General features: G+C 37.4%; 5 protein-coding genes and 1 pseudogene across 8 annotated transcripts; 4 read left to right on the top strand and 2 right to left on the bottom strand.

The window, feature by feature from the left end:
• The first annotated feature begins 359 nt into the window (after window positions 1–359).
• NPGR2 (no pollen germination related 2) lies at window positions 360–5208 on the top strand. The gene is made up of 6 exons (XM_008237399.2): window positions 360–623; window positions 1174–1457; window positions 2079–2331; window positions 2704–3920; window positions 4058–4211; window positions 4412–5208. Exons 2-6 carry the CDS (start codon window positions 1197–1199, stop codon window positions 4738–4740), a joined length of 2214 nt encoding a protein of 737 aa, XP_008235621.2. The 5' UTR covers window positions 360–623; window positions 1174–1196; the 3' UTR covers window positions 4741–5208.
• LOC103334431 (polygalacturonase-like) lies at window positions 5033–7902 on the bottom strand. Its single transcript, XM_008237398.2, has 8 exons — window positions 7425–7902; window positions 6930–7058; window positions 6693–6854; window positions 6569–6595; window positions 6250–6457; window positions 5994–6075; window positions 5647–5875; window positions 5033–5548 (listed from the first exon to the last, which is right to left on the bottom strand). The coding sequence occupies exons 1-8, from the start codon at window positions 7590–7592 to the stop codon at window positions 5345–5347; spliced, it is 1209 nt and encodes a 402-aa protein (XP_008235620.2). The 5' UTR covers window positions 7593–7902; the 3' UTR covers window positions 5033–5344.
• Window positions 7903–10186: 2284 nt separating this feature from the next.
• Window positions 10187–12552, top strand: LOC103334588 (rho GDP-dissociation inhibitor 1-like; annotated as a pseudogene). Its single transcript, XR_016127758.1, has 5 exons — window positions 10187–10706; window positions 11194–11257; window positions 11368–11588; window positions 11847–11971; window positions 12218–12552. The product of XR_016127758.1 is annotated as a rho GDP-dissociation inhibitor 1-like (transcript).
• A 113-nt stretch (window positions 12553–12665) lies between these two features.
• PSAT1 (phospholipid sterol acyl transferase 1) lies at window positions 12666–18453 on the bottom strand. 3 transcript variants are annotated; one of them, XR_016127757.1, is made up of 16 exons: window positions 18135–18452; window positions 17899–18034; window positions 17648–17792; window positions 17289–17458; window positions 17114–17190; window positions 16431–16650; window positions 16172–16346; window positions 15531–15630; window positions 14830–14924; window positions 14578–14629; window positions 14388–14459; window positions 14054–14222; window positions 13714–13808; window positions 13548–13632; window positions 13338–13427; window positions 12666–13131 (listed from the first exon to the last, which is right to left on the bottom strand). XR_016127757.1 is itself a non-coding variant. In XM_008237560.3 (16 exons), the coding sequence occupies exons 1-15, from the start codon at window positions 18369–18371 to the stop codon at window positions 13346–13348; spliced, it is 1920 nt and encodes a 639-aa protein (XP_008235782.2). In that variant the 5' UTR covers window positions 18372–18451; the 3' UTR covers window positions 12666–13131; window positions 13338–13345. The 3 variants fall into 3 exon arrangements, 1 of the variants encoding a protein (XP_008235782.2); XM_008237560.3 differs by having other exon boundaries at window positions 13714–13818; window positions 18135–18451; XR_016127756.1 differs by lacking the exon at window positions 13714–13808 and having other exon boundaries at window positions 13548–13660; window positions 18135–18453.
• Window positions 18454–18602: 149 nt separating this feature from the next.
• Window positions 18603–22771, top strand: LOC103334586 (exocyst complex component EXO84B-like). Its single transcript, XM_008237559.2, has 7 exons — window positions 18603–18882; window positions 19010–19107; window positions 19244–20294; window positions 20515–21009; window positions 21189–21374; window positions 21499–21623; window positions 21820–22771. Exons 1-7 carry the CDS (start codon window positions 18742–18744, stop codon window positions 22634–22636), a joined length of 2913 nt encoding a protein of 970 aa, XP_008235781.2. The 5' UTR covers window positions 18603–18741; the 3' UTR covers window positions 22637–22771.
• A 627-nt stretch (window positions 22772–23398) lies between these two features.
• BARD1 (breast cancer associated RING 1) lies at window positions 23399–27963 on the top strand. Its single transcript, XM_008237397.2, has 13 exons — window positions 23399–23646; window positions 23781–23834; window positions 23937–24007; window positions 24168–24263; window positions 24386–24783; window positions 25145–25378; window positions 25469–25569; window positions 25749–25935; window positions 26097–26173; window positions 26385–26472; window positions 26856–27021; window positions 27169–27287; window positions 27449–27963. The coding sequence occupies exons 1-13, from the start codon at window positions 23546–23548 to the stop codon at window positions 27791–27793; spliced, it is 2037 nt and encodes a 678-aa protein (XP_008235619.2). The 5' UTR covers window positions 23399–23545; the 3' UTR covers window positions 27794–27963.
• The last annotated feature ends 16 nt before the right edge of the window (window positions 27964–27979 follow it).

Genomic DNA, 27979 nt, shown 5'->3' on the forward strand with positions numbered 1-27979 from the left:
TTTTGTTAGTAATTCCTTTCATTCTTCCCTTTCATCCTCTCTCTCAATCTCATTCTTACTCACATTCTTACTCTTATTTTTCTGTATACTCTAACACCAAAAAATAAAAAATAAAAACTAAAAACTAAAATTGAAATGGTTATCAAACGATTCAAATTAACGGAAATATGGTAAAGAAAAGGAGAAATAACTGTTGACTTTTGTACAGTGTAGTTAAATACCGTTTACGCCAACGAAGCGTCTTAAAACGCATTCCACGTGGCGAACAATCAGCCTCAGCCACGGTGGTAAAAGTAAATGAGATGCTACACGCGGCGGGACCCAAAAAGGAATTTCCCAATTCCCGAAAACCCCAACTTTTTATTTTATTTATTCTGAGTTCCTCAATTTCTTAACCCCTAGAAAATCTTCAAGCTTACGCTTCAATTCAAAATTCCATGCCCTCCTCTCACCCAAATCACCTACTGAAGAAGCAAACAAGGAAAAGAGAAGAAAAGGAAGATTCAAAAGAATCCATCAAAGGAGGGTTTTGTTGGAAATAAAATTGAAGTGATGAGTAATGCATTGCTGTTCATGTCATGTGAGCTCTTAGCCTCTGCTTTTCTGCTTTGCACAAACAAAAGGTGATTGCTTTTGTTTTTCATTGGTTATTTATACAATTTAAGGTTGTTCTGTCAGTTTCTAGGGTTTGGAATTTCCATTTGGCTCTAGTAATTTGTCATGGTTTGTCTTTCTAATTGATGCCATTTGAGGGTTATATGTGGGTGAGGCTGAAATTTGATGATGCTGTTGGACTTTATCAAGTGTGACTGATGGGTTTTTGGGTTTCATAGTTATTGTTTTCTGTGAGTGATAAAGTTAGGGTCTTGGCCTTGAATTTTGGTAAATTTATATCTTTATTATTGAAGAAATTTTCTTCATGTTAATTTTCATTTGTATTCTCTTTTCCAGTGTTAAAATTATGGTTCCCTAAATTTTTTGTTCCATCATATGTACGATTAGTTAGTTGTTGGGTTCTCATAATTACTTATTTTCTAATGCAAAAGTTTGAGCGATTGCCTGATTGATCTTTATCTTAATCTGATCATGGTCTAAAAGTTATCACTTAACTGTTGTTATGAGCATGTTCCAATTTCACTCACAAAGGTTCTGAATTACTGTTGGTGGTTGAAGATTTTGGACCACTGTGAAGCATTATGAGGAGGAGTAGAACTGAAAAGGGGAGGAGGGGTAAATCTACGCGGAACTTTGGAAAGGTAATGAAGTGCCTCTGCTCTGGAGAGCAATTAAGAGCAGCAGATGAAATGGTTCCTTCAGAAAATGAATCCATTGCAACCAAGGATCGTACAACAAGTGAGTCTTCATCTCGAGCTGTCGAGGTTACAAAGAAACCACACACTGGCAATATAGAAGAAGCTGAGTCATCTCTGCGTGAGAGTGGTTGCTTGAACTATGAGGTTCGTTTGCTTTAAAAATTGCTTATCTGTTGAACCACCTGTTTTCTTCTTTTCAATTTCAATTTCAATTTTATTTTATATATTTTTTAACTCCCCAGAGGTAAACTAATAAAACTGAAAGGATTTTGATAAATAGACATTAAACTGATTGTTGTCAAACCCAGTTTCCGTTGCCTTTTCATTCTATTATCCGTAAATATATGAGTATTTGGTCATAATGATCAGGATTTCCACATAGACCCTTACAAACCCTTCATCTCCATCATGAACAGAGAGGTGAAGTCATTGCAACTTTTGACAAACCTTCCTGGGTCAATGTGTCACTCTGCATAGATTAAGGTTGTTGTTCAGTTCATAAAATAGTCCTACTTTTAGGCCCTTCGCATACTAAAGGCTGTCCATTGACCTTTTAGGGAGAAAACTAGGTATGCCAGGAGGAGGCTATTGAGGATAATTAAATGCAGCCAATAGTGGTTTTGCACACCAAAGCATGTCAGTCAGACTCTCACAATGAAAAGCAGAGTTCTTTGCCTTAGGAGCCTGTCTGAAACAATTCAGTCTTTGTATTGGTGACCCTGGAAGTTGTTTGTGTATTTTAAAGCTTAACATTTGAATTTTCAGGAAGCAAGAGCGTTATTAGGAAGATACGAATATCAGAAAGGAAACATAGAAGCTGCTTTACATGTATTTGAAGGAATAGATATTGCTGCATTGACTCCGAAGATAAAAAATACCCTTGCCAGAGGAGGTGAGCGGCGTAGGAGACGTTCTCAAAGTTTTTCTACCCCGCCAATGTCTATAAATGCTGTAACTTTACTTCTGGAAGCAATACTTCTTAAAGCAAAATCATTGCAGGATCTTGGGAGGTTTAAAGGTACTGTTAATATGCTGGTTTACATATTTTTCATTCTTGCTTGTAGAATCTTGGATTATGTGAGACTGTACATAATTGTAACCTGCACTCATTTATTTTAGTGAGGCGGTTTAGTTTTTGGTCAGTTTACTTTTACTAATAAAAAATTAGTACGCATTAATTTTGTAAGAATATAATAGGCTTTTAAGACATTTTGTAATGATGCCACCATCAAACAAATTCAATTTAAAATCAATGCTCTGTTATGCTTCTTCACCATAATATTGAGTGTTTTACTTGGGATGGGTAAAGAAAAAGAAGGAATTTGTGAGCTTTACCTGATAATCAGAGCATCATCGTGTGGCTTATGTATATCTTCAATCATTCTTGCAGAAGGTGCTCAATCTTGCCAGGTTATTCTGGACGTTGTTGAATCTTCATTACCAGACGGCTTGCCTCAAAACTTTGGTGCTGACTGTAAATTGCAGGAGATTGTAAGTAAGAGTGTTGAGTTGCTCCCAGAATTATGGAAACTTGCTGATTGTCCGCATGAAGCTATCTTGTCCTACCGACGGGCTTTACTCCATCACTGGAACCTTGAGGTAGAAACTACTGCAAAGATTCAGAAGGAGTTTGCTGTTTTTCTTCTTTATAGTGGAGCTGAAGCAAGCCCCCCAAACTTCCGCTCCCAAATGGACAGTTCATTTGTACCCAGAAACAGTTTAGAAGAGGCTATTCTTCTGCTAATGATACTACTAAGAAAAGTGTGTCTTAAAAGAATTCACTGGGATCCATCAATCTTGGATCATCTTTCATTTGCTCTATCTGTATCAGGGGATACCAGGGCTTTAGCTAGTCAAGTTGAAGAATTGCTACCTGGGTTTATGGATCGGAAAGAAATATTCTACAAACTAGCTCTCTGCTACTACGGAGCAGATGAGCATTCAGTTGCTTTAAATCTACTGAGGAGATTGTTGAGTAAAAGCGAGGATCCAATGTGCTTTCCAGCTTTGTTATTGGCATTGAAGATATGTGGGGAAAACCCCAGTCATGCAGAAGAAGGGGTAGGTTTTGCCCTTAGAGCCATTGAAAGTTTGGATGGTAAGTGTGATCATTTGAAAAGTACCGCCGCTTGTTTATTGGGCATATCACTTTCAGCGCATTCTAAATCAGCGGTTGCTGATTATGAGAGAGTGAAAAGACAGGCTGAGGCACTTCAGGCCCTGGAAACTGCAGGGAGAATGACAACAATGAGTGACCCTATTATTCTTTACCATCTCAGTCTAGAATATGCTGAGCAGAGAAAGTTGGATGCTGCAGTTGATTGTGCAAAGCAAATGTTAAAGCTGGAAGGTGGGTCTAATATTAAAAGTTGGTTATTGTTGAGCAGAATACTGTCAGCTCAGAAACGGTTTGTGGATGCTGAAACAATCATAGAGGCTGCTTTGGATCAGTCAGGGAAATGGGAACAAGGTGAATTACTGAGAACCAAAGCGAAACTTCAAATTGCACAGGGTCAGTTTAAAAATGCCATTGCAACCTACACTCAACTTCTCGCTTTTCTTCAAGTTCAGAGTAAAAGCTATGGTTATGGGAACAAGCTTCTAAAGGTGCATTATTTGATTACTTTTCCCATTTTTTAAGAACTATTTGAAAAACAAGTTGTGAATGGATGTTTCTTTCATATACCTTTGATACTTGAATTGTTCCACTGCAAGTAATCTTCTGTTGTTTTATTAAATGACAGAGTAATGGAAATTTTTCTGGAAGGTTGGAATTGGAAATATGGCATGATCTGGCATATGTCTACATAAATCTTTCACAATGGAGTGATGCTGAGATTTGTCTTTCCAAAGCTAAAGCCATAAATGCTTACTCTGCTAATAGATGTCATGCCACAGGTAAATTCAGAAACTCACTTGGTTTGTGTGTGTGTCCGTGTGTTTTTTCTTATATCTGTTAATCAGTTCTTTCATGATTAGATCACTCACCAATTAATAATTGAGAACGAAATATATGTATCCCTCTACGTTTGTGTTTTTGGAAACTTCTCCTGGCATAGTGTGTAGTGCTAAAGATGTGGACCTCATCGATTTTGCAGGTGTGCTTTATGAAACGAAGGGCCTCTATAAAGAAGCTCTAAGAGCTTTTTCAGAAGCTTTGGATATTGACCCTTCCCATGTACTGAGCTTAATCTCTACAGCTGTTGTCCTCAGACGGCTTGGTGATCGCTCACACCATTTGTACACTGTTGTCCGAAGCTTTCTGATGAATGCATTAAGTCTTGATAGAACGAACCATTCTGCATGGTATAACCTTGGCCTTCTCTACGAATCCCAGGGCACCCCATCTTCTTCATTAGAGGCTGCGGAATGCTTTGAGGCTGCAGTCTTTCTTGAAGAGTCTGCTCCTGTTGAACCCTTCAGATAGCCACACATACATTCATGCAAACCTTTCTCAACTTCAAAACCATTTCCCGCATACAAAAACATCCATTTTCTGATTTGGTTGAGTTACCATTCTCAGGCTGCGTCATACGGTCGGGATAAAAGTATAGATATATCGAATCCCGCTATACAGTGATGACTGCATCACCCCAATATAGTAACTATTTTATACAATGCCTTTGCTCGTATGGAGATCTTTGTTCTCCTATGTAGTCTTAAACTATATTGTTGTAACTTTCTTTATTCTTTTAATACCACCTTTTCATATATATATATTTTTATACAAGGCTGTGGTGCCTGCGGAGAAACCTTGGTTGTAATGTAAAGCTATCTACACGGATACCGAGTGGGTTCCTAGTACTTTGATGCCAACAAACGAAAGTACAAGTGAAAAAAGAAGACACTTGGGTTGTATAAAAGTAACTTGTATCAAAGTTGTATCTTTTCTTTATGTATGCTTATTCACAATAATTATATGATCATATAATTACAACAGAGAAACAATTATTTATGTGCTATTGGGTACAAGAATACATGATTTACAGTCCAAACCTAATTTCATAATCCCTTTTTTAATTTACCAGTCCTCAAGAACATCGAGGAGAGACAGCGCCTTTGTACGCAGGTTTAACATTGTTGCATTTGGCTCTTCCATTTTGCAGTTGAATGTTTTGAAGCACAATGCCTTGACATGGAACACTTTGGCTGCAATTAAATGTTATGGCATCAGTTGAAGCACTTGTCCCTCTTATGTTCTGGTACAACACATGTTTCACTTGAACTGCCGACCTCTGCAATATATTACAAATCAAACAAGGAGGGTTGATTAAGTTTCCAATGTAGGACAAATTAATGAAGGGATTAGATACTAATTAATGAAATTAATTACCTGTTGTGTACAATCCTTGCTTTTGTGGTCACAATAATTTTGGTCTATGATGATAGGGTTAGTCACATCATTCATTTCCACATTTTGGAAAACAATGTTGCTTGCACTACCTGAACCTCCCTGCCACGTCTTGATCCTAACTCCATTGGAGGTTCCAGAAATCTTAGCCCCATTCACAAATACTCCTGAAACATGGTCATTTGCATTGTCTTCTCCCAAGCTACCAATACTAATCACATCCCATGGAATCAAAATAATAAAAAATTAAAAACCATTAACATTATGTTGATAATATTTATTTCAATTTTGGGTCTTGAAGAAGTTGGAGTTTAGAGTTGGAAATTAACCTGATTCCATGGCCTGGTCCACAAGTTATGTCTGCAGCTTGCACTCTTTGGGACCCGCTTACAATAGAGATGCAATCATCACCTTCAATTCAAACAACATGGTTCAATTAGTTTGAATTGATGATCATACATGTGTGTGTATGTGTGCATATATATACAAAAAATCTCTTATATATGCGGACATTTTTCGGACATTATTATGGGCAGACTTTCGATAAGAGAATAATTGTATATATATTTCTTTATATATATATACCTGTTCCTATAACAGAGCTTGAGATGGTAATGTTCTTGGTATTTGTGATATGAATTCCATCAGTATTAGGACTATCTTCTGGTGCAGTTACTGTAAGATGGGAAGCTTCAACATTTATACAATTTTGAAATCTAACATGCATTTGTTGTGCGTCTTGGATCTTCAGATTCTTCACCACCAAGTTATTGCACTTGTTGAAGGTCACAGCCTGCACCCAAGGCATGGACACGAACAATTTTTAACTTCAAACTTCATTAATGGCACTAATTATAATAAAAAAAGCACATAAATTTTTTTGATTAGAGGATTGTATACGTACCGTGGGGGCCTGTTCGTTGCAGGGGGGCTGTGAATCAATTGAAGAGATTCTAATTAGTAAGTAAGTCAATTTTACAACTTTTCATTGTTGAATAGAGCAAATTAATTTAGGGTTTAATTAGTACCTGAGGCTTTCTTTTGCATGAGTTTTTCCACCATATATTTCCATTGCCATTGATGGTTCCAGGACCTACAACTAACAAGCTTTGGACGTTGTCAAAGATAAGCCAATGCGTGACATCTTTGTAGACTGACTGATCATCTGATGCTTCTATGGTTCCATATATCTGAAATTTTCCAAACAAGCAACATTATGCTTATGAAAACATCCAAAATTAATTAAACACATTAATCTCAATTACCTGCATTGTAAGATGAGATTTGCAGGGGCCTGAGAATTCGATCGGCCTAACAAGATAGGTCTTTTGTGGCACCACAAGAACTATGGCTCCATTGAAAGAACAAGCTGCCTTCCACGCCTTCTCAAATGCCTGAACGAACTCAATATGTACATGAAGAAACAAATTAAACATTACCTTTAACACAAATTCTATTAAAACAAGAGCATAATTATTTGTACCACATTTACTAATCACATTTATTCACGAACTCATGTAAAGAGATAAAATATTATCTTAATGGGTTCGATATGAAACTATCAACTTCTACAATAATTTCTACGAACATTATTTGGTTACATCATTCGCAAAACCAAACAGAGATTGTGACCGCCAAGGTTGTTATTAGTTAATGTGGTCATATTTATCTATATATATGTGTGTGTGTGTGGCATTAATTACTATATGAATATTCTAATATTAACAAGCCTATAAGCCTATCATCTATTATATTTATACCCGTGTGTCATCGGCACCATTTCCTTTAGCTCCAAAATTAGCAACGCTAATCGTTTTGACCGAGCTTGATGACTTGCTACCGGCTGCTCTTTCGAGCTTCCTCGAACTGAAGAGCTGAGCTCTTGGCTCGATGAATTCCATGAACTTGACACCTTCAATGGTGTTCATGTATGAAGGATGAGCTCTAGAATTATAGCCAGACTCTTTTACATGGTCAACAGAACTATGAAGTGAGTTGACCTTTGGAAACCACTACTGTAACATGAAGCAGCACAGAAAGAGACAACAACATAGAACAAGACCAAATGTTTTTGCAGAGCCATTGTTTGATGCATCCTCTTTTGTGTGTGTGGTTTTGGTCGTGTGTAAAAGAGGGACAAAACAATTCAAAAGGCTGGTTTTTTCAGCAAATGCTATGTGATGGGATGTCAGAATGTAGGTTTGTAGGCTATGAATGAATATTGATGTTCAAAGTGATGATTTGAATGTCATAAGGAGGTTTAGGTATTTATAGACAACGAGAGAGAGAGAGAGAGATATTGGCTATGGGTTGAGAGGTATGGGGTCTTGGACATTGAGAGATTGAGACGAAATGATCTCTTTGGGCGGACTATGACTTTTGCCCCATGCAGCCCTCGTATAGCATAAGGTGAAAAATAATAATATGTTTGGTACCAGTGCCAAATTAGTGTCGATATTTCGTTTACGGATAATGTTTGAACAAATGTCGACAATATATTATATACTGTAAATTGGTACTCGGTACTAGTTAATTACTCTCTTTTAAATTTATATTAGATCAGTATAATTAAATAAACCAAAAAAAAAAATTCACAATTTTAGGGTTTAAAGTTCGGGATTTGTGGTTTAAGATACACATCTTAACCCTAACTTTTCTTTCCCAACTTACAAGACATTTACTCATGCATGTAAAACCATGCAAACGCATGCATGCTTCATCATGCAAAAATATGTGATGGATTGAGCATTCTAGAGCTTGATTGGCTAATGGGTCACGTATCACACTTCCATTTGAAACATTAAATAAAAGATGGACATCCACAATAATATCATGCAGCTGAGGATAAAATTACCAATATTGTACTATATGTTTGTTCGTGACCTCAACAAAACTTGGTTCACTGTATGTGTTAGGGATTTTTGCCCTCTTTTTAAGGTGTTTATCGATAAGTTTAACAGGCACTTTTGCATGTACGTGTTCTCCTCTGCACCTAAAAAGCGTGTGGTTTTAGCATTGCTAGCCTCACAATAGAGCCTTTGAGTTGTCGTCAGATGTTTACTGGCTTGTTGGAATGTTGAGGGATGGGTTTGGATCAATTTGGAATAGAAGACATATTTGCCACAAATTCTTGGCGCTTCTTCTTTCTGCTTTGAGCTTCGAAGTTTCTAGTTCTAACTGGTACATATTTAATCTGCATTTGAGGTTTTAAGTTCGATTTCTTCTTTCTTAATAGGGCTTGTATAAAGGAAAAAAAGTTTGGTCTTGCTCTTTGCAGAATTTTGTGAGTCTTTTTAATTCGGCCACATGTCATGATTAGTATTGTGATCAAAATGCAAAAGATTTCCAACTAGGGTTTTATTTGGTTTGTACATTTTAGCATCCCATGTATGATTGCCACGTGTCCTGTTAGGTTACAAATTAACAAGCACTAGTAAATATACTTTTAGAAGCGTACTAAAATGGTTATCTTTGAATTGAATTTACTCTTCCTGGCCACGCAATCATAGGTATGAATGAAGCAGAAGAGGATATTTGATTAGGTATTTAACTATCGTAAGTTTTAGCATAACTATCAGGTACGTATATATTTGGCAACTAAATAAGAAAGAAATTGCGTACTGCAGGCGATAATTATGCATTTTGTGAATCGTTTGTGAGCATACATTCTTCAAAAGTTAGGCCACATTAAGATTTGGCTTATCGTTAATGAACAATTCAACTGTTATGTTGTTCCAGAATTGTAGCCAAAGAAGATAAATGTTCATTATGTGTTCAAACTTCTATGACGCAAAATTTGTGAGTATTTGGTTGACAAATCCTTTAACGTGAGTCGACCACGTGTCGAAATTTGGCTTCTGTATATAACTAACTGACTTTGCTTTATATGGAACCCACTCTCATAGCCCGACCCGGAAAAGGTTTAATTTGGGCCCTTCCCATACATGGGTTGGGGAGGTTTAGGGCAAAAAAATAATACAAAAATGGGCTTAGAACCCTTGAGTCGGAGTTGGGCCAAAAATGGGTTTGAAATCTTTTTCTTCTTTTCGGGTCCGATGTTGATTTGAAAATTTTCTTTTTCTTTTGACAAAAAAGATCCAGTTTATAATATATGGAGGTGGATCAAACGTTTTTTGGAAAAGTGGCAATAGTTTAAATTATATGCGGAGAGATTTCTCATATATACACAATTAATATATTATAGGAGTTCAAACCTACTATTATTAGTTTGTAAATTAAAGCGTTTTTTTATTGGAATAGAATCCCATAAAAAGATTAAATTTAAATATAAAATAATCGGTATATTGCCTTGATCAACCGGTGTAACCTACATATTCATATTCATGTGAGTTGAAATTTAATAGGGTAAAAAGAAAAGAAAAAGACATGATGTAATATTCAGTTTTATTCACGGATTGACCCAGTGGTTTTGTCATATTGGAAAAGTATTGGAAAATTGCAAATTGGTCCTTTTGCAGTTGAGGATATATTTAAATACAGTGAGCTGCTTCGTAAATGGTCCAGTGAACAGTGGACAGGCAGTATGGCCAACAGAGACACACAGCAGAGATAGGTATAAAGGGCTCTAGAAGACGACAAAAGTCAGCAGACAAACAAACAGCGTAAGTGTATAAAACGGAGAGATTATACGTTACTTTATACGTATTTTTTTGGCCCTCTTTGAATTGAAACACTTCTTTTGTTCTTTGAGTTCTTGTCCCAACAAATTTCAAAGGGCTAGTTTGACTCTCTGTGTGTGCCTTTTTTACTGTTTGTTGTAAGAGAGAGAGAGAGAGAGAGAGAGAGAGAGAGAGAGAGAGATGGAGGCAGGGTCATCATCAGGAGGGTCTTCAGCTGGTGGTGTTGTGAGTGATCAGGGAAGAGAAGAAAAGCAAAAGGAAATGAGAGAAAAGCTAAGTGAGGTTTGTGGAGTTGGAGAAGAAGAAGAAGAAGAAGAAGATGATGATAAGAGCAATGGGATTGCTTCTGGTTTTGTACCTGGGCCTTTGGTTTCTCTTAAGGAACAGATTGATAAAGACAAGGTTCTCTTTGTTCTTCTCTCACCCCCACAATTCTATTTGTCTTTTCATCTATGTTGATTTGAGTCTATTTTACTTTTTCTTAGTTAATGATAGTTTTGTTTGATTGAATATACGTCATGGGTTATTTAGGTTTTTTCTTGAACCCAAAAAGATGGTGTCTTTGGTAGCTCAGAAAATGCAGGAAAAGAAAGAAAAAGCCTTTTTTCTGGTCTCATTTTATTAGCTGTCTGAATGTGTGGTGTGGCCCCTGCCATTGCCCGAACATTTGAGATTTTAATCTCAGTTATGTTCAGTTGGGTGATGCATCTGAAATCATTTGAATACATCCTTTTAGTTTTGATATCACAATCAGATCAATCTTATTATATTGATCTAATTCCTGCCAAATTGAAGTTGCATCTATTTAGATTGGTCAGTTTGTGTAAAATTGGAAATCAAACTGTTTGGAGCCTACCAATATGATTTTGAAGCTACCTGTGCTTAACAGGATGATGAAAGCTTAAGGAGGTGGAAAGAGAAGCTGCTTGGTTGCTTGGAAAACGATTTAAATGGTTTGTCTTCGTCGTCACACTTTATGCTTGGGTCTTTATTTGACACCTAGTTTGTGATGGTTTTTGCATCTGTTGTCTTATTCTTGCTAAGAGTCTTTCCATTTGATTAGGCCAAATGGAACCTGAAGTCAAATTCCACTCATCGGAATCATCTCCGATGATTTCGAGGAAATCAGTACTCCCTTGCCTGTTGATGAAAATCAGATTGACCGTGTCCTGTTTACACTCAAGGAGGGATCTCGATATCAGCTTAAGCTAACATTTAGTGTTCTGCACAACATTGTTTCAGGCCTCACCTACTCCAACACAGTATGGAAAGGAGGGCTCCAAGGTACTAAGACTGTTTGATTGTCTTCTCTAGATGTTTTAAATGCAGTACAGATGGTTGAAAGCATTTTGAAATATGTTAACAACTTGTTAACCTGTTAACATAAATACGTACTGATTTTGCGCAACCAGTTTACTTTTTTCGTTCAACCCACTGGACTAACAAGAGAGAAAGATTGATCCTTTCAATCTATCTTGTTCTAAGTTTAGGTTGTGTAGTCTTAACAATTATACCAATTTTTTCCCTTCCCTTATGTTTCAGTTGATCAGAGCAAAGGAATGTTGGGTACATTTGCTCCTAACAAAGAACCATACGTGCACACCTTGGAAGAGGAGACAACTCCATCTGGGTTGCTGGCAAGGGGCATTTATTCAGCAAAGCTTAAGGTGCGTGGAAGTTAGTACATATTTGCAAGCAGCAAGCTCAATTTTTAATTTTTCAATGGTAACATCTGTAGTAATTGCTTGGGGTCGAAGAGACTATTTGTAGCCATTGCTTCATGTTTGCAAAATGGCTTTCGTCTAGCATTGTTTTCGTCTCTGTGGTAATTACATAATGAGTAGTAACTTGTAAATTTTGTTCGTGTATATACAGAATTATGCCGATTTTTCTGATTGGTTTCTATTTTACAGTTCGAAGATGATGACCAGAGAAGTCACATGGAACTACAATACACCTTCGAGATAAAAAAGGGCAGTTAGCTGCCTTTTTTCTGGAAGATCCTGCATTCTTAAATACATTTCTTCCATTTGATCCCCCTATTTTCTTTTATCAGCGAACCACACATCTTTGTTATAGGAACAATTAAGCTTTGCCTTGTAGGTATGATACAAATGTAGATTTGGATTCTCATTGCTTGTTTCCTTGATCTGTACAATCACATGCTAATCACATGTGTCATGTAAACCTGGGTGTGTTTGTGCCTCTACTTCACTTAAGCTTTTGTCAACTCAGCAAATTTCCACAAGGGTTTCTCAGAATTACATCAATTTAAAAGGCTTCCAGATAGAGTTTGCAGATTTAAAGATACAAAAGATAAATTATTAGTAATAACTTACATACAAAATCAACGAGGACATATTTCAGTGAATCTTGAAGATATAGACCGTGTAGTTGAATGCATCTTTTATCCGTTTGCGGCACTAAAGCCTTTACAAGCTATACTTCTTGAGTAAATAAAATACACTTATTGGAAAGAATCTGATAGCAGGCCATGTTAACAATGCATATGCAAAATACTTTGGTGGTGCATCGAAAAGCTACAAGAAAATAATAAGCTACAGCTTGACAGAGTTTGGGAAGGCTAATCAGGGCTAGAAGTGTCTTCCAGTGGCAAAATCGAGCAAAGACAAGGCTGAGGCACCAAGTTAGAGTTCTACCATCAACAAAATCATCAAGCATTCTGAAGATCCGAGATGCTGTCCCGATTCTGCTTGATACGAAAGGGAATTTGCAGTAACTGCTAAAGTTTTACAGGAGATAAAAGTGAGACCACTTGTATGTGAATGGTCTGTGCCTCCAACTATCTCAAATATCAGCAAGGGACCTGAAATATCATCAAAATTGCATAGATTATAGTTAAAAAACCATTTCTATGGATATTGGAATGTTTAATCAATGAAAACCTTACATGTCTCAGTATCACTTTCTTGTGTGATCCCATTGTTTCCACAAAATCACAAGGCCATGTAAGGTCAAAGCCCAACAAGTGCAGTAGTATTAAGCTTTCAGTAAGAGAAGAGAAAGGAATACCTCCTAATCTACAAATAATGCGAAAGAAGATTTGCTGAAGAATTCTTCAACCTACAGCTCTGTCCTAAATGAACATCTCCGAAAAGGTATCTGCATCATCAAGGTAAGGTTTTTCTGTTTCTATTTCCTTGAAAAAAAATAAGGAGGGAGGGGTGAAGGAAAATTTAGAACTTTCAGCTAAGATTTATCAGTTGTTTTAAAAGAACAAACCTGTATTCACAGTATTCAGCCCATGCACATCGAGCTTTTCCATAATCCCAATAACAGTCCTCATCCCTCAGAGGTCCACGCTTGGCTGTTGCAGATTTTATATGTCAGCGACACTGCTTAAAGGAGGAAGTTGAGGAGGAGATAGAAGAAGAGAAGAAACATTCACCTTTAGTAACAAATTTTGATGTTGCATCGGGATGGATATCATGCCACATTTGAAGCCACAACTCTCTCATTAGAACTGGGGATCTAACAATGTTCCTATGATTCGCTACATTAAGACAGTGTCAACGTATTGTCTATTTATTTAGAATCTGCTATCATTAATTGTTAATATAAAAAAAAAAATTGTAAAAATGAGAAATTGAAGTCTAAGTGAAACAAACCATCGTGTTTAGCTACACAGAATTATATTGTAATAGTCAATGTGATTTATCTAGTCATACTTTAAAGTTATTTCCATGCAGAGAAGTTATGCGTTTGTGAGCACTGGTTGAGACCCACACCTTTATCTATCTCCCAGACTGCTGTCCTTTTTCCTGGTATACTTTCAGAATCTTCATAGTAAGTTATGTACTTGACCCTTGGCAACCTTGTCATATTGGGCAAAATATCTTCTTCATGATGATGTTCCACATTCAATTCCACTTGTACATCAGAACCATCATGCTCTGACTGCAATTTCAAGAAGAAAAGAAAAATCAAAACTCATATATAATGCCACTTTACTGGTGAAGAAAAACAAACTTAATGATGATCCTTCCATTTTTGTAAAGAGACTGTTGAAATGAGTCATTGTAAACGAGGTCGCGTACTATATATTAAACTGAGAGCCAATACCTGAGGAGCCCTAGTTATGTTGACTTTTGGTCCAAGCCAGTTCTTGCACCAAGAAAGAGAATGGTACGGTACCTGTTAATGATTTGTTTACTAAATGCTGAGTATGATACTCATAATAATACTGAAGCAGGAGAATCTAAACATATTCTATTCTTGAAACCATGCTGGCATGTAATAATTTTGAACTCACAGTCTCATCCCCACTTGAAGCTCCTGGATTTCCTTCAACAAGATTTCCTGACCTGCAAGAATATTATGAAATTATCTACTACAGTTAGTGGTAACATCTCTCTTCTTAGCTTACAAGAAATCAACACCTTGTGATTTTTTACCAATTAAGCAAAAATAAGATCTGATAATACATTCCACGCTTGCACATAAACCCACACTCATGCATGCACAGGGTTTACTGATGTAGTCTGGAAATATGAAGAAAACTTACCTTGAGAACAAGGAACCTTCAATCTCATAAATCACATCGGTAATGATCCAATTATCAGGGTAGGGCTTGCCACTCGGTGCAAAATAGTAACCAACCTGTTTTTCCATTGCCAAGATACCAAAACTATCATTCACCACAACACCGTTACCAGCTAAATGTAGAACAGGCACCAACAAATCCCTAGTCATAAGAAAGAGATATCTTAGGATGAATATAATCTAGCAGCTGTTCTTATTGTCACTAAAACTGATTGATAAGTTATTCATAGAGAAATTAACCAAAAATAACATAAATGTTATTGAACTTGTGACAGATATGAAGTAAAATAAATTAGTGTATTTAAAAAAGAATGATGTCTGATTCTGAAGAGTAGTTTTACTTATATTACTCCTTTGAAATTGTTATCACTTACAAACTTCAAGTGACAACAACAAGGTGAACCATGAATTCTAGCACCAAGTGCATTTAATAAGCAAATACCATTTAGTAATAATAAACTAGAATTTTTCAAGTATGGGAAAATACTAAGAAATAAAGCACACAAACATTAAATTTTCAAATTCACCACTGTGATACAGAAACCAAAACAAAAAAAAACCAAGCAATAGTTACTAAAACAAGAACGCCAATAATGTGAAATTGCTTCAGTAATACTAATGACATAGAGAAATATTCTATCCACTACAAGAATGTAAATATACCTCAGTTTTCAAGTCCGTTCCATAGATACAAAAGATATTTTTCAGAGGCGGCCTGTCCCATGGTGAAAGTGGATTTAAAACTGGATCATCATGATATAACCTGAAATACACAGCATCGCAAACACAATCTAGTTGGAAATCTGAACCAGACACAACTTCATCTATGCTTGCAAAAAAATTCAAATTATCGAAATAGAAGTACAAAGTTTAAGGGGCAACATGCATAACACAACAACTACCATTAAAGCATCTTTATCCATACAAAATTAGGTAACTACAGTCAAGATGGCTTAATCTTGGACCACCCTGTAAAAGAATTGAAAGAGAAAACTAAAGCAAAATATACACTGGAAAAAGAACAACAATTTTTTATAGGAGAAAATGTCCTTAACCACTAGCATTAAAAGGTGTAATTTAACTTGGGTGATTGGAACACAAACACAACTAACTTAAGAAAGTAAAACGGCTATTGAAGGCAGCATTGATTTGTTGACACAAAGAAAATGAAGTCTGGAAGCTGTAATCAGACTAAGTTCAAAACTAACAGCACGGACAACAGAAGTTGTAATAAAAAGGCATCCAATGTCAGGAAAAAAAACACACAAAATGGTATTCTTCATGATTATAAACAAACTACCCACGTCTTTAATTGGTGCAAAATCCTCTTGATGTCCGGGTCATAATCCTCTATTGCTTTGAAAAAGGTCCCATCTGATATTTCGCGAGCAGAGAAAGACAATTGGGTAGGGAGTCCACATTCTATGCTAGACAAGTTAGCCTCAGCTATTTCAGTAACCGATGGATAGGCTCCAAATCCTGCCAATATAAGATGCAAAGAGTACATATGAGCATAATAACAACATCTTAACCACAAAACTTGCATGAGGGTTAAGAATTTACCACGGATTGAAGGAATTTCAATATTGATAATATTTGTTGGCCATCCAGAAAAGTTTAACTGAAATTCCCGCTCATCACAGTGATACATGTTATGACCCCTCTTGTCCATGTTTCCCCCAGAGAAATGTTTCCAGTATGTATTCTCTGCCCTACAGTACTTTGAAAATGGCATCATCCATAACGAAGATGCAAATGAATTGACCATCAATCGAGCTGTCCCCTGATAATGTCAAACATTTAAAATATGCACATGTTAGAAACGTCAAACATTTATCATATGCACATGTTAGAACATGAATTCATATCTAAAAGAACCTATCATGAATCTCCACTATTTCAAAAAAGCTAGTGAAAGCCACATTTGCTAGCTCAGTTAGTTCAGAGAAGGTCCAAGTAACCAATGTAATTTAGGTATGAACAATGATATTAACTGATTACCATACCAATTTATATTCTTTGAGTTTTCTGAGCATGATCAAGACAATATCAATTCGAATTTCTAAGTGTATCTGGATATAATGACTGAAAAGATAAAAAGATCACTTTGCCCTCTTTTTCCATAAGAACAAATAGTTAAATACATAAAAAGAAGAACAAAACATATGTTGAACAGTTAAAAGTTAATAAGAAAAAGAAATGAACTATTGTTGAGGAGAGTTATTGAATAAGAAAAAGGAGGTCACCTCAGAAATAGGAAGGCCAAATGTTAATCCAGAAAGTGTTCCTTTGACTGTCTCGATTGCACCAAGAAGTGGAGCTCCTGGATTCAACTCAACAAAATAACTAGATAAATAACATGCACTATTGTAAGTGACAAAACATTCAAGGTAAACAGACTTTGATGCAAACCAATCATACCAACGGCAAAATAGGCATGAATGTGTTCATCCAGCCATTGGATATAATGTTTCGGTGCAATTTCCTGCTTCAACCACTCCAGAAAGTAGCGGAAGACATGATTACCCAGTGAATGGGCAAACACTACTGAGGGGCCTCCACGAAGTTTTAGTGCCGTTTCAAATGTCAATCTGTATTAACACATCAGTATATGAACATAATTGTGACAATAACTCTTCTGGTACAGAATGTATGCTCAATTTGATTGTTGGTTTAGTTCATTAACAACAAATATTAATTCTCAGTTTGCCAAATGGAAGCTGACTGGTAAGGCAAATGTGGTAGTAAATAAGCCATGAGAATTAGATAAAAATACGAACTTTAGCTTGTGAAAGTAAAGGTCTCGCTCCTCAAGCATAGACGGTGACAGCCTCCAGTCATATGGCACAGCAATGATAGCATTCGCCTCAATACCGAATTCGATACACCATTTCACCCATTCTTTCCATACCGAAGAGAGAGGACCTGTTGGAAATGGTTCAAAAGAAAGCAAGAAACTTGAAAAATAACCAAAACCTGAAAAATCAAATTCAAAAGACACACATGAAATTCAGAGACCATGGAAAGTTACCAGTAATGTAGCCAGGATCGAGTTCCGTGATCGCCGAAAGACCGCTATCGGGCCGTGACTTGCACTCAGGGTGATCTGTTTGGTTGTACGGGTCCAGAAGCATGCATTTGAGCCAACAGTTCACAGCAGAGAGAAGCTGCGACGCAAAAACGATATTTAGAAACGCAGACAAAACTCATATTATGCGAAAATCAAAAGCAGAACGAAGCAAAGAGAAGAGAATAGAAGAGACGTACTTTGGTGGTGTCGAGCCAGACCAAATCGAGAGGGTTGAAATCGAGAGGAGAGTAAGGGCAGTCGAGGATCGACCAAGCGCGAAGCTGCGTGGAGGCCAAGCCAGGGATTATGATTCCCGAGAGCTTGGAATAGTCGCCGCTCCAGTCTCCTCCGACTCCATGGCCATGGAAGAGCGGTAGAAGAAGGAGGACGAGGAGAAACGCCGTGACGTGGTGGTTGTACGACGGAGCTCGCATTGCCGTTTGGCGGTTTGAAGAGGAAAATGCAAAAGCTACTGTCGTTTTTATGACACCATGTTTTTGGTTGGGAGTTGGAAAGGAAAGACTCTTTTCGGCTATTGGTCCAAAGTCTCTTTCTGTTTCACACCGTTATTCCCTAAACGACGCCGTCCAACCAACTCCGCATCACCAACACGTCGCCGTATCACCTGGTACTGCAACAGAGCCGTTTGCTGAGAGAGAGGAACGAAGAAACCAAAGCGCGCCAATACGAAACGACAAGGAGAGAGCTCCAAAGGCTTGAATTTTTAGAAGCTAACAAAATGACTTCGTTTAAATCCTCCATTGGAGCTTACGTTGTCGTTCGGGCAGTGGAAGACCAGTTTCCATGGAGTCTTCGTCCTCCAGATTCCGATTCAGAGACCTTCCCGAAATGGAGAACTGCACGCAGTCCGATTCCGCCTCCGACTTGTCCTCCGTGTCCAGCGACCTAGACGACGAGTCTGATCTTCAATCCATGACTGGAAAGGTCAGTTCTTTTCGTTAATTTCTTCAGTTGATTAATTAGTTACCTTCTGTTTAGTTTCCGAGAAAGCTCTGAGAAAAAGAAAGGGACAGAGTATTATTAAGTTCTTTGTTTGCTGTTGATTATGTAGGGAATTAAGCATCTTTGTTCAGAGCTCGTCGAGCTAAAGGCTGCATCCAGTGAAGAATTTCACAAACACATATTTTCCAATTATTCGGCCTTTGTTAGGTACTATATACTACGTTTTTTTTAAGCATAATTAAAAATGTTATCTTTGATTATATACAGCATTTTTTTTCATAAAATTTGAAGTAAATTTAGTTACTTGACCCTAGGGAATTGAGGTGATGGTTTTGTTTTGTAGAATATTTGAAGAAGTAGGGCATGTAGAAAGTGAGCTGATGCAACTGAAAAACCATGTAGTGACCCAAAAGAGGCTAGTGAGTGACCTTGTAGATGGAATATATTTGAAGGTTTTATCAAAGGAGACTATAGACTTGGTTATCGAAGAATCTGGATGTGAGGAGCTGCTTCCCATCAGCAAGTTAGAAGCTCATGCAAATGATGTTTTAGAAACCTTGGACACTCTCTTGTCTGAGAACAGGATAGATGAGGCACTGTCCATCATAGAATTGGAGGATGAGAATCTTCAAAGGTTGCAGTTCGAAGAGGATTGTCCGGTGGATGAGTTGAGATTGTTTAGCTCTGAAGTTTCTGAGAGGAAGGCCATGCTTACACTACAGTTGACAATGGTGGCTGAAAATCGAAGAATAGCTGCCCCGGAGCTTCAAAAGGCACTGGTGGGGCTCTGCAGGCTAGGTGACAGTCACCTTGCAACTCAATTGTTGATCAAGTACTACCATTCACGCATTGCGTCTGGGATACATAAGTTTCAGGCTTCAAAATCATTCTTGCATAGGGTATATATCAGGGAACTCTCTAAGTTTGTATTCTCTATGATTTCTCAAGCAGCAAGAAGTTTTGTGATGTTATATGGGGAAACTTCTCCTTATGCATTGGAACTTGTCCAGTGGGCCCGTCAAGAAACAAAACTGTTTGGTGCTTGTTTTGATAAATATGTTAAGACCATCTCAGAAATAAGTGGTGGATTGTCCACAGCAGTGGAAGCTGTACAGTTTGCAATGTCATTCTGTTCTCTGTTGGAAACTCAGAGATTAGTGCTGCGGCCATACTTGATCAAGCGTATTCGCCCTTGCATGGAAGAGGTTCTACATAAACACCTAGACCACTTTAAGAAAGTAATTGATATCTTTACAGCGACTGATGCTTGGGTTTTGGGTAGATATCTTGTATCAGGAATTATGAATGAAGGTTGTTCTTCCATGGTTGTCGGGCAACAGCCAGAATATTGCTTGCTCACTAACAGCGGCCGGAAGTTTGTAACACTGCTGCAGGTATGTATAATTTTGTCTTTGTATTGATTTTAGACAAAAACCCAGCAAAGCTGCTGGGTGATAGACATGCATTGGGTTTTTGTTTATGAGACTAAAGCTCTTGAATGAGAGACCAAATGTGTATAAAGGGTCATGATAGTTTTTTGTATGTGTATATATAAACTATTAATCTTTCTGGTGTGATGCTATTCTTACTTATAACTTGTTTTTTCCCTTCCAGTCTATCACTGTAGATGTCACCCCATTATTTTCCCTTCAAATTGAAGGATCAATCGTTAGTGGACTTATGAACCTCTTCAAAAAGTATATAGACATCCTTGAAAGAGCCATCAACTGTGAAACAGCTGTTGCAGAAACAAATAATTCGAGACTCTATTTGGCCAATTCAGTGCAACAACAGGTTTCTATCTTAGCCAATCTGTCAGCACTAGAGCAACTCTTCTCCAGCATGGTTAGAAGCATCTTCAAGGGTGTTAGTGATGTCAACTCGGAATTAATGAAAATCCATCCAGTTGAGGTTCAAGTGAAGGAACTTGACAGTTGTATTTCGTTCATTCAAGAGGCTTCTTGTCGGCTCAGAGCTCTTTTCTGTGAGCAATTTATCTTGAAAATTATGTCCGTCAAAACTAGCTACAAACTCACTCCTGCAAGTAGCGTTGACGGGCCTGGTGAGTCTTCTATGTTTCATGGAGTGATGCCCTCCCTTGCCTTTCAGGTATTTTTGCCAACATAAATGGTAGTTGTAGATGGTTTTTCATGTCACTGCCTCATTCAGCAGTTTTTGTTTTAATTTTCCTCATGCATTAGTCGTTAGACTCTTATTGGTTGATAAAATCTGTAGTTTGTGGACTAGATTTTATGCGCTTATATGTTGTGATTCTGATGTCTCATCAGGTACTGTTTTTAGAGCTGAGAAAACTGGAAAAACTTTCTGAAGACAATATTTTTGAAGTTGATTGGTTATTGGAGCTATTGAGGGAGCTTATAGAGGCCGTCTTTGTTTGGGTTTCAAATAACAAAGAGAACTGGGATATCGATGGGGAGAATATGACAGTAGAGCTTCCTCTCAATTTCAAGCAGGTCTGTGGCCCATTTTTTCTTTCGCCTTTCGCTTAGATAAGTGCTAGCAGCCTCGTTGTAATCCATTTTATTACGATGCCTGTTCATTTAATATATATCATTTTGTTTATGTTTCCTGGAGCAGTTTGTTTTGGATGTGCAATTTCTGGTGGAAATCTCAAAGTATGGAGGATACTTCTCCAATAACCCTTTGTTTCTACTAAATCTCATGAAATCAGCCTTACTTTCAGCTGGACTAGATCCAAGAAGGTCTCTCTCTCTCTCTCTCTCTCTCTCTCTCTCTCTCTCTCTCGTACTCCATCCTTTTTCATTAAAGGTGGTCCTTTTTTTCACTTGTGCTAGCTGTAAGTTCAACATTTAGCATGTGCTTCTACTGCCATGCTCAAAAGATTGAGTTTTATATTGATCCCTTAGACATTACAGTTTCTTGAATCCTTTTGCGCAGAGATGTCAATGATGATATATGGGCTATAGACTTTGCTGCTGAAACAATCCAAAAGCTGCTGGAGAGTGAGAAAACACTGTTGCCTCTGGACCAAGAGCCTGTCAGTGAACAAGAATCAGAGGACCAATCCAAGTATGCAGCTGACTCTTTTCCAGATGATGCTACTAGTTCTTCCGAGAAGGATGCAGTAGCCACAGACGAGCCAGAAGTTGCCTCTGATGCTGAATCAGAATCATTGAATGCAAAATCACGTGTGAACCAATCCAAGAATTCGGCTGGCTCTTTAGAGGAAAACGTTAGAAGCTCTTTAGAAGATTATGTGGAGCCAGAGGAGGATGCAGTAGCCACACATGATCCAAAAGTTGCCTACAATGCAAAAACAGCATCAGTGGATACAGGACCATGCATGGACCAATCGAAGATTTCAGCTGACTCTTTTCAAGAAGATGTTGGAAACTCATTAGAAGATTATGTGGAGCCAGAGGTGGATGCAGCAGCCACATATAATCCAGAAGTTGCCTATAATGCTGAATCAGCCTCACTGAATGCAGAACCATGCATGGACCAGTCCAAGAATGCAGCTGACTCTTTTCAGGAAGATGTTAGAAATTCTTTAGAGGATGCAGTGGCCACATATGATCCAGAACTTGCCTTAAATGCTGAACCGTGCAATGGAGAATCAAAGTACGCAACTGACTCTTTTGAGGATGATGTTGTAAGTCCTTCAGATGATTATACACAATCGAAGGAGGATGTGATAGCCGTAGACAATGCAGAAGTTGCCCTTAATGAAGAAACAGCATCATTGATTACATAATCTTGTCCTCAAGGAGGGTCTTATGGTGTCGTAGAATTGGATTGGAATTCCAGTGACAGAGGTGCTATAGATTTGACAGACACTTCCATAGAATCTCAAACTACTGGCTCTGAAAATTTGTCCAACAAGGCAGTTGATATATCACATAGCATTGAAGAAACTAATGTACCATCAACATAGTTGGCGGTAAATAACATTGGTGAGGCCGTGGAGATGGTCTCTGTTGAGGAGGGGAATGACAGTCCATCTGATGTCCCAAGTTTGTGATGAACAATCTATAGAGATGGTGAAACTGTGGAATTTTCAGGGATTGAATTTAATTCTGAGGAAAACTCTGTTAGACTGCAATAGCAAAATGAAAGAGGTGACATGATGATCATGGCTCCTTCAGTTTAAAATCTGAGGAAATATGAAAATTAAATAAGAACTAATGTACCAATGAGATTATTTCACGAACCTCTAAGAACATGCATTTTGTTTTTTCTTTTATCATTTTTTCACAATTGTAATTTTCTTTTACAATTTTTTATATTGTAATTGAAGAGAGTTTAATATAAAAAAATACAATCGTAAAAGGCCTTATGCCTTTATTATATTAACCCACAATCTTTAAATTTGAAATAACCCAAGAAAGGGAAAATAAAAAATAAGAGGGAAACGCAGGCGGGAGTCTCCAAAACCGAAAATGGAAAATGCGCGCGAGTGGAAACGTCAGCGTTCTAATCAAAACAATCACCCGCCCATTTCTTATTTCTCAGAACAAATCACGGTGTCCACGTGTCCCTCACACTCCAACACACCAAGCGAAAAGACCCCCATATTAATACTCCATGCCCTCCTCCTCCACCGCTGAAACCTTTATGCACTCTTTGTTCTCTTCATCTGTTCGGTTTCCAGAGCCAAGCTTCAATGGCGGATTCTAAGTGTAGTGACAGTTCTACCAGGTCGATGATGAATCCGTGGGTTCTTCATTTTCAGAAACTGGGTCTCGAGCTCAAGTGTTCGCTCTGGTTTGTTTCGCTTGCTAAATTTATTTTCTTTTTATTTTATTTTTTCGGTATTTTTTGTTTTGGTTTTATGAGAAACAAACAGGGTTTATCTGACATGGGTTTTTCTGCTTTTGTGTTGTTCTTGTTGTCTGCAGCTTGAGTTTGCTTCATCGGCCAACATTGCTTCCATGCAATCACATTTTCTGCAAGTGCGTCTTCTTCTTCAACTTTTTCCTTTTCCTAATCTCCTTGTTCGGTTACTTTGTATCTCAAGATTCTTAATTTGACGTTGTATTTTGAATTAATTGCAGTTCCTGCATACCCAATTCGACGCATTTTGGAAAAGAGTGCCCTTTGTGTAAAGTTCAAGTTGCGGATCGAGGTATAGTTGTTCATTGCCCTTAATTAGGGTTTTATGATGGGAGATGGTACTTTTAGTGAAAAAGTTAGTTTCTTTGGCTGAAAAAATTATTGTATGAACTCTAAAAAATAATCTATCTAATTAATTTTCTATCTGATGCAATGGTTTTGTGGGCTGGCAGATCTCAGGCCTGCGCCTTTCATGGAAAACATAGTAGCAATCTACAAAAGCTTGGATGCGTCTTTCTGTGCCAACTTGTTGCAGCCCATTTCTTCTGGTACAACCTTTATGTAAAAATACACTTATTTAGATACTACTTTGGAGCTTCTCACCCACTGCTCTTTGTTTTAAAGCTTTGTCAGGCGATAATATTTTAGCTGTATGTGTCAATTGCTGCAGATGTTAGGACAGTTTCGCCTAATATCAGTTTTGCTGGGAAAATGGCTAAAGAATCATTTGACAATGGCCAAGGGGGTAATTCAAACAGTGGGCAATCCATCTATTCATCAGGTGCTAATGAACGAGTTTGGGTTCCATGTAGTCTGAATCGTTCTGTTGCAGATGTAGTTGACACGAATTGCAAAGTAGATAAGTGTGTCATGCCAATAGATGGATTTAATGGAGTGGGAAATCCCAATTCGCCTCCAAGCTCTCAAATAAGAGCTGGGGGACTTGAAGAATGTATGACCATAGAAAGAGACATGAATCAGGTAGCGCAGTCATTGCCAGACAGTCCTCCTTCATTTGGTGATACCAAATGTTCAGATAATGATAGCTCTGATCGTCACCGTGAGCAAGTAAGATTTTTATAGTTTCTTGATTTACTAATGCCTTTTGTTGTTTTCTTCAAGTTACAAAAGTGCAAAATTAGCATTCACCTTTGGTATCTTACCCATGTCATGCAAGCTCGATGAAATAAAATCATGTGTGAGAAATCTATGAAGTAAATATAAATATTTTATTTTGACAGAAATTTGAAAATTCCATGGTTGAATAGAAATTGTGCGATGCATGAGTGTCTACGCGTATATGAACTCTTTTTTATTTTTTTCATTTCAAAGCTAGTTTTATTGATATATTATTATGTTCTACAGTTATACTAATGTCTTATTATTGTGATTATTTATATCCTCTACTTTTATGTGATTCTTTTTTCAGATTTCAGAAAGTTCTTTGGTCAGGAAATCTATCAGTGAAATTGATGATAGTAGAACAGGTCTGAAGAGGCATGATAGTTCTGCAACTGAAAATGATGGTCATTTGAGGGACCTCAAAAGACAAAAGAATCTGAACTTTGAGCCAGTTTCAACTACTAATTCTGAGCTGGAACATGGATTCAGGACATCTTCTAATACCATTTGTGCATTTTGCCAGTCTTCCACAATCTCAGAGGTTAGTTACTCGTACATGGTTTAATTAATCTTAGTGCCATTTTGTATACATGGTAAAGTGTAATTCAATTGAATTGATGAAATCTTTCAGGTTACAGGGCCAATCCTGCATTATGCTAATGAGAAATTGGTAGTGGGAGATGAGGCAGCTGTTTCAAATGCCATACCTGTTCACAGAATATGCATTGATTGGTATGTTCAAGCAGTAATATGTCAATTTTTTTTTTGTCCACCATAGTTAGTAAATATGTGTATGTTTTCTTTTTCTGAAAACATAATAATGTCTTCTATACACTTTCGGTTATACACGAAAGTGTATGTATTTCTAAAGATGAATATATAGTGAACATATTTTGGATTTTAAATTGCAGGGCACCACAAGTGTATTTTGTTGGTGAAGCTGTTAAGAAGTTGAAAGCGGAAGTGGCAAGGGGTGCAAAGCTTAAATGCAGCAAATGTGGGCTAAAGGGAGCAGCATTGGGATGCTTTGTGAAGTCATGCCGGAGAAGCTATCATGTTACCTGTGCAATTGGAATTTCTAAATGTCGTTGGGACAGGGTATGTATCATTTGCTTTTTTATGGAGTAGCATGTTCAATGTGTTAACTGTGGTCCTTTTGTTTAGTATCTATCGTCTTAAGATTTTATTTTTATCTTTACATTTTCGCCTAAGTCCATTAAGCCTTAAATAATAGTTAATGGTTTTTTGACATCTTACAGGAAAACTTTCTGCTGCTCTGTCCAGCTCATTGTTCTGTTAAATTTCCCAGTGAGAAGTCAAATTCTGAGAATCCCAAGTATGACGTCGTTCTTTTTTCTCTTTTGATGCCCACATGATTAGTTGAAGCAGAATTCTTATGTTTTGGTCCCTTTTATTTTTTAATTATTAGCTCTTCAAGATGCTTAATTTACTTATAAGCCCTAAGTCCTTACAAAAGGCTTGTAAAATGTTTCTTTCTTAGTTACATTGTCAATGTTTAATCGAATGTCAAATTTTCTGTCATGCAGAATATGTCCACTGTCCAACAGTTGGGTAGCTTCAAATGGAGCAAAAGAATGGATTTTATGCCCTTCTGGTTTGTCTTCTGAAGAGAAGGTTAGTTTGAAAGGAATTGCTCATGTTATTAGCCACTTGGCTCCAGGTTGTTATTAAGACATGATGGAAAGTAATCTTGAGTGTCTCAAAACTTGGTAGAGCTTATCTCTGCAATGATATTGATCCTTTCTTTGTTTACCTTGCAAGGACCTGTTGTGGTCAAATTACTAATTTGATAACATTATGTTTTGCAATCTATTTAGACTTATCCTTGGATAAAATTTATAATAATGTTATAAGGTGAATTGTGAATTCTACCAATAGTAATCAATCTGCAATGCCAATTTTCTTTTTATGTGATCAGGAAGATCATGTTCTATTGTATAAACTAAATGTCTTGGTTGCTGTATGAGCAACTTGTATGTTTTCTCTGAATGGTGCAGCTTCTTTTGATCAAGTTTGCTAAGATGAATGGTGGAACTGTGTCCAAGATCTGGAGACCAGATGTTACACATGTAATTGCAGCCGTGGATGAGAATGGTGCATATGTCCGGACTTTAAAAACCTGCATGGCCATTTTGGCTGGAAGATGGATTCTGAAAATTGACTGTAAGCTTCAATTGCATTTTCTATGGATGTGCTTGAAAGATCTTTCGTGCATTTTGCTGACAGGTCTTTTAGTTAATGTGTTATTTATCATATGGTGTGCGCTTTTTATTCATTTTAAATGTCTAATTACATAGAAAATGGGTGCAGGGGTAAAAGCATGCATGGAAGCCATGCATCATGTAGATGAAGAACCTTATGAAGTTAGTCTCGATAACTATGGGTGTCATGATGGCCCAAAAACTGGCAGGCTTCGGGCATCAAACAAGGTAAGTTCCTCCAAGAAAACTTTGTGAAAATGCATAAACTCTAGTTTACTTTCCAATAATTGCCCTCCAACTGAAATATCTGCCAATAACTTTAGAACCAATTATGCAAATCTTCTTAGAACTCTATTTTGATTTGAGTTATTGGATTATTTCCTTTGCAGGATCCAAAGCTCTTCAATGGTTTGAGTTTCTATTTTGCTGGTGATTTTGTACTGGATAGACAGGAAGATCTTGAAGATTTGATCATAGCCGCAGGAGGTACCGTCTTTGACAGCACAGAAGAAGCGCTGGAACAAAGTTCTCTTGGACAGGCAGCTTCAAGGACGCTAGTTGTTTACAACCTTGACCCCCAAGAAGGATGCAAGTTGGGGGAAGAAGTTTCAATCCTTTGGCAAAGGTCAAATGAAGCCCAGGATATAGCCGCAAAAATTGGATCCCAAATCGTTGGCCACACCTGGCTCTTGGAATCAATTGCTAGATGTGAGTTACAGCCTCTTGTCTGTTGACAAAGCATGCAATGCCAGGGATTTTTCTGTTCATGCCAAGAATATCCATCTAGCAAAAGAAAAAGAATGGGAGCTATTTGATCATGTAGATTTTATTTTCAGACTGAATCCCACATATTAGATTTCAGTTTGTGGCTAGGTTTTTCATATATATATTTTTTCCTTGTTCATATTTAGTTTTGTTTT

Source organism: Prunus mume, linkage group LG6 (assembly GCF_029339155.1).
Source record: "Prunus mume cultivar Tortuosa linkage group LG6, ASM2933915v1, whole genome shotgun sequence".
Taxonomy (NCBI): Eukaryota; Viridiplantae; Streptophyta; class Magnoliopsida; order Rosales; family Rosaceae; genus Prunus; species Prunus mume.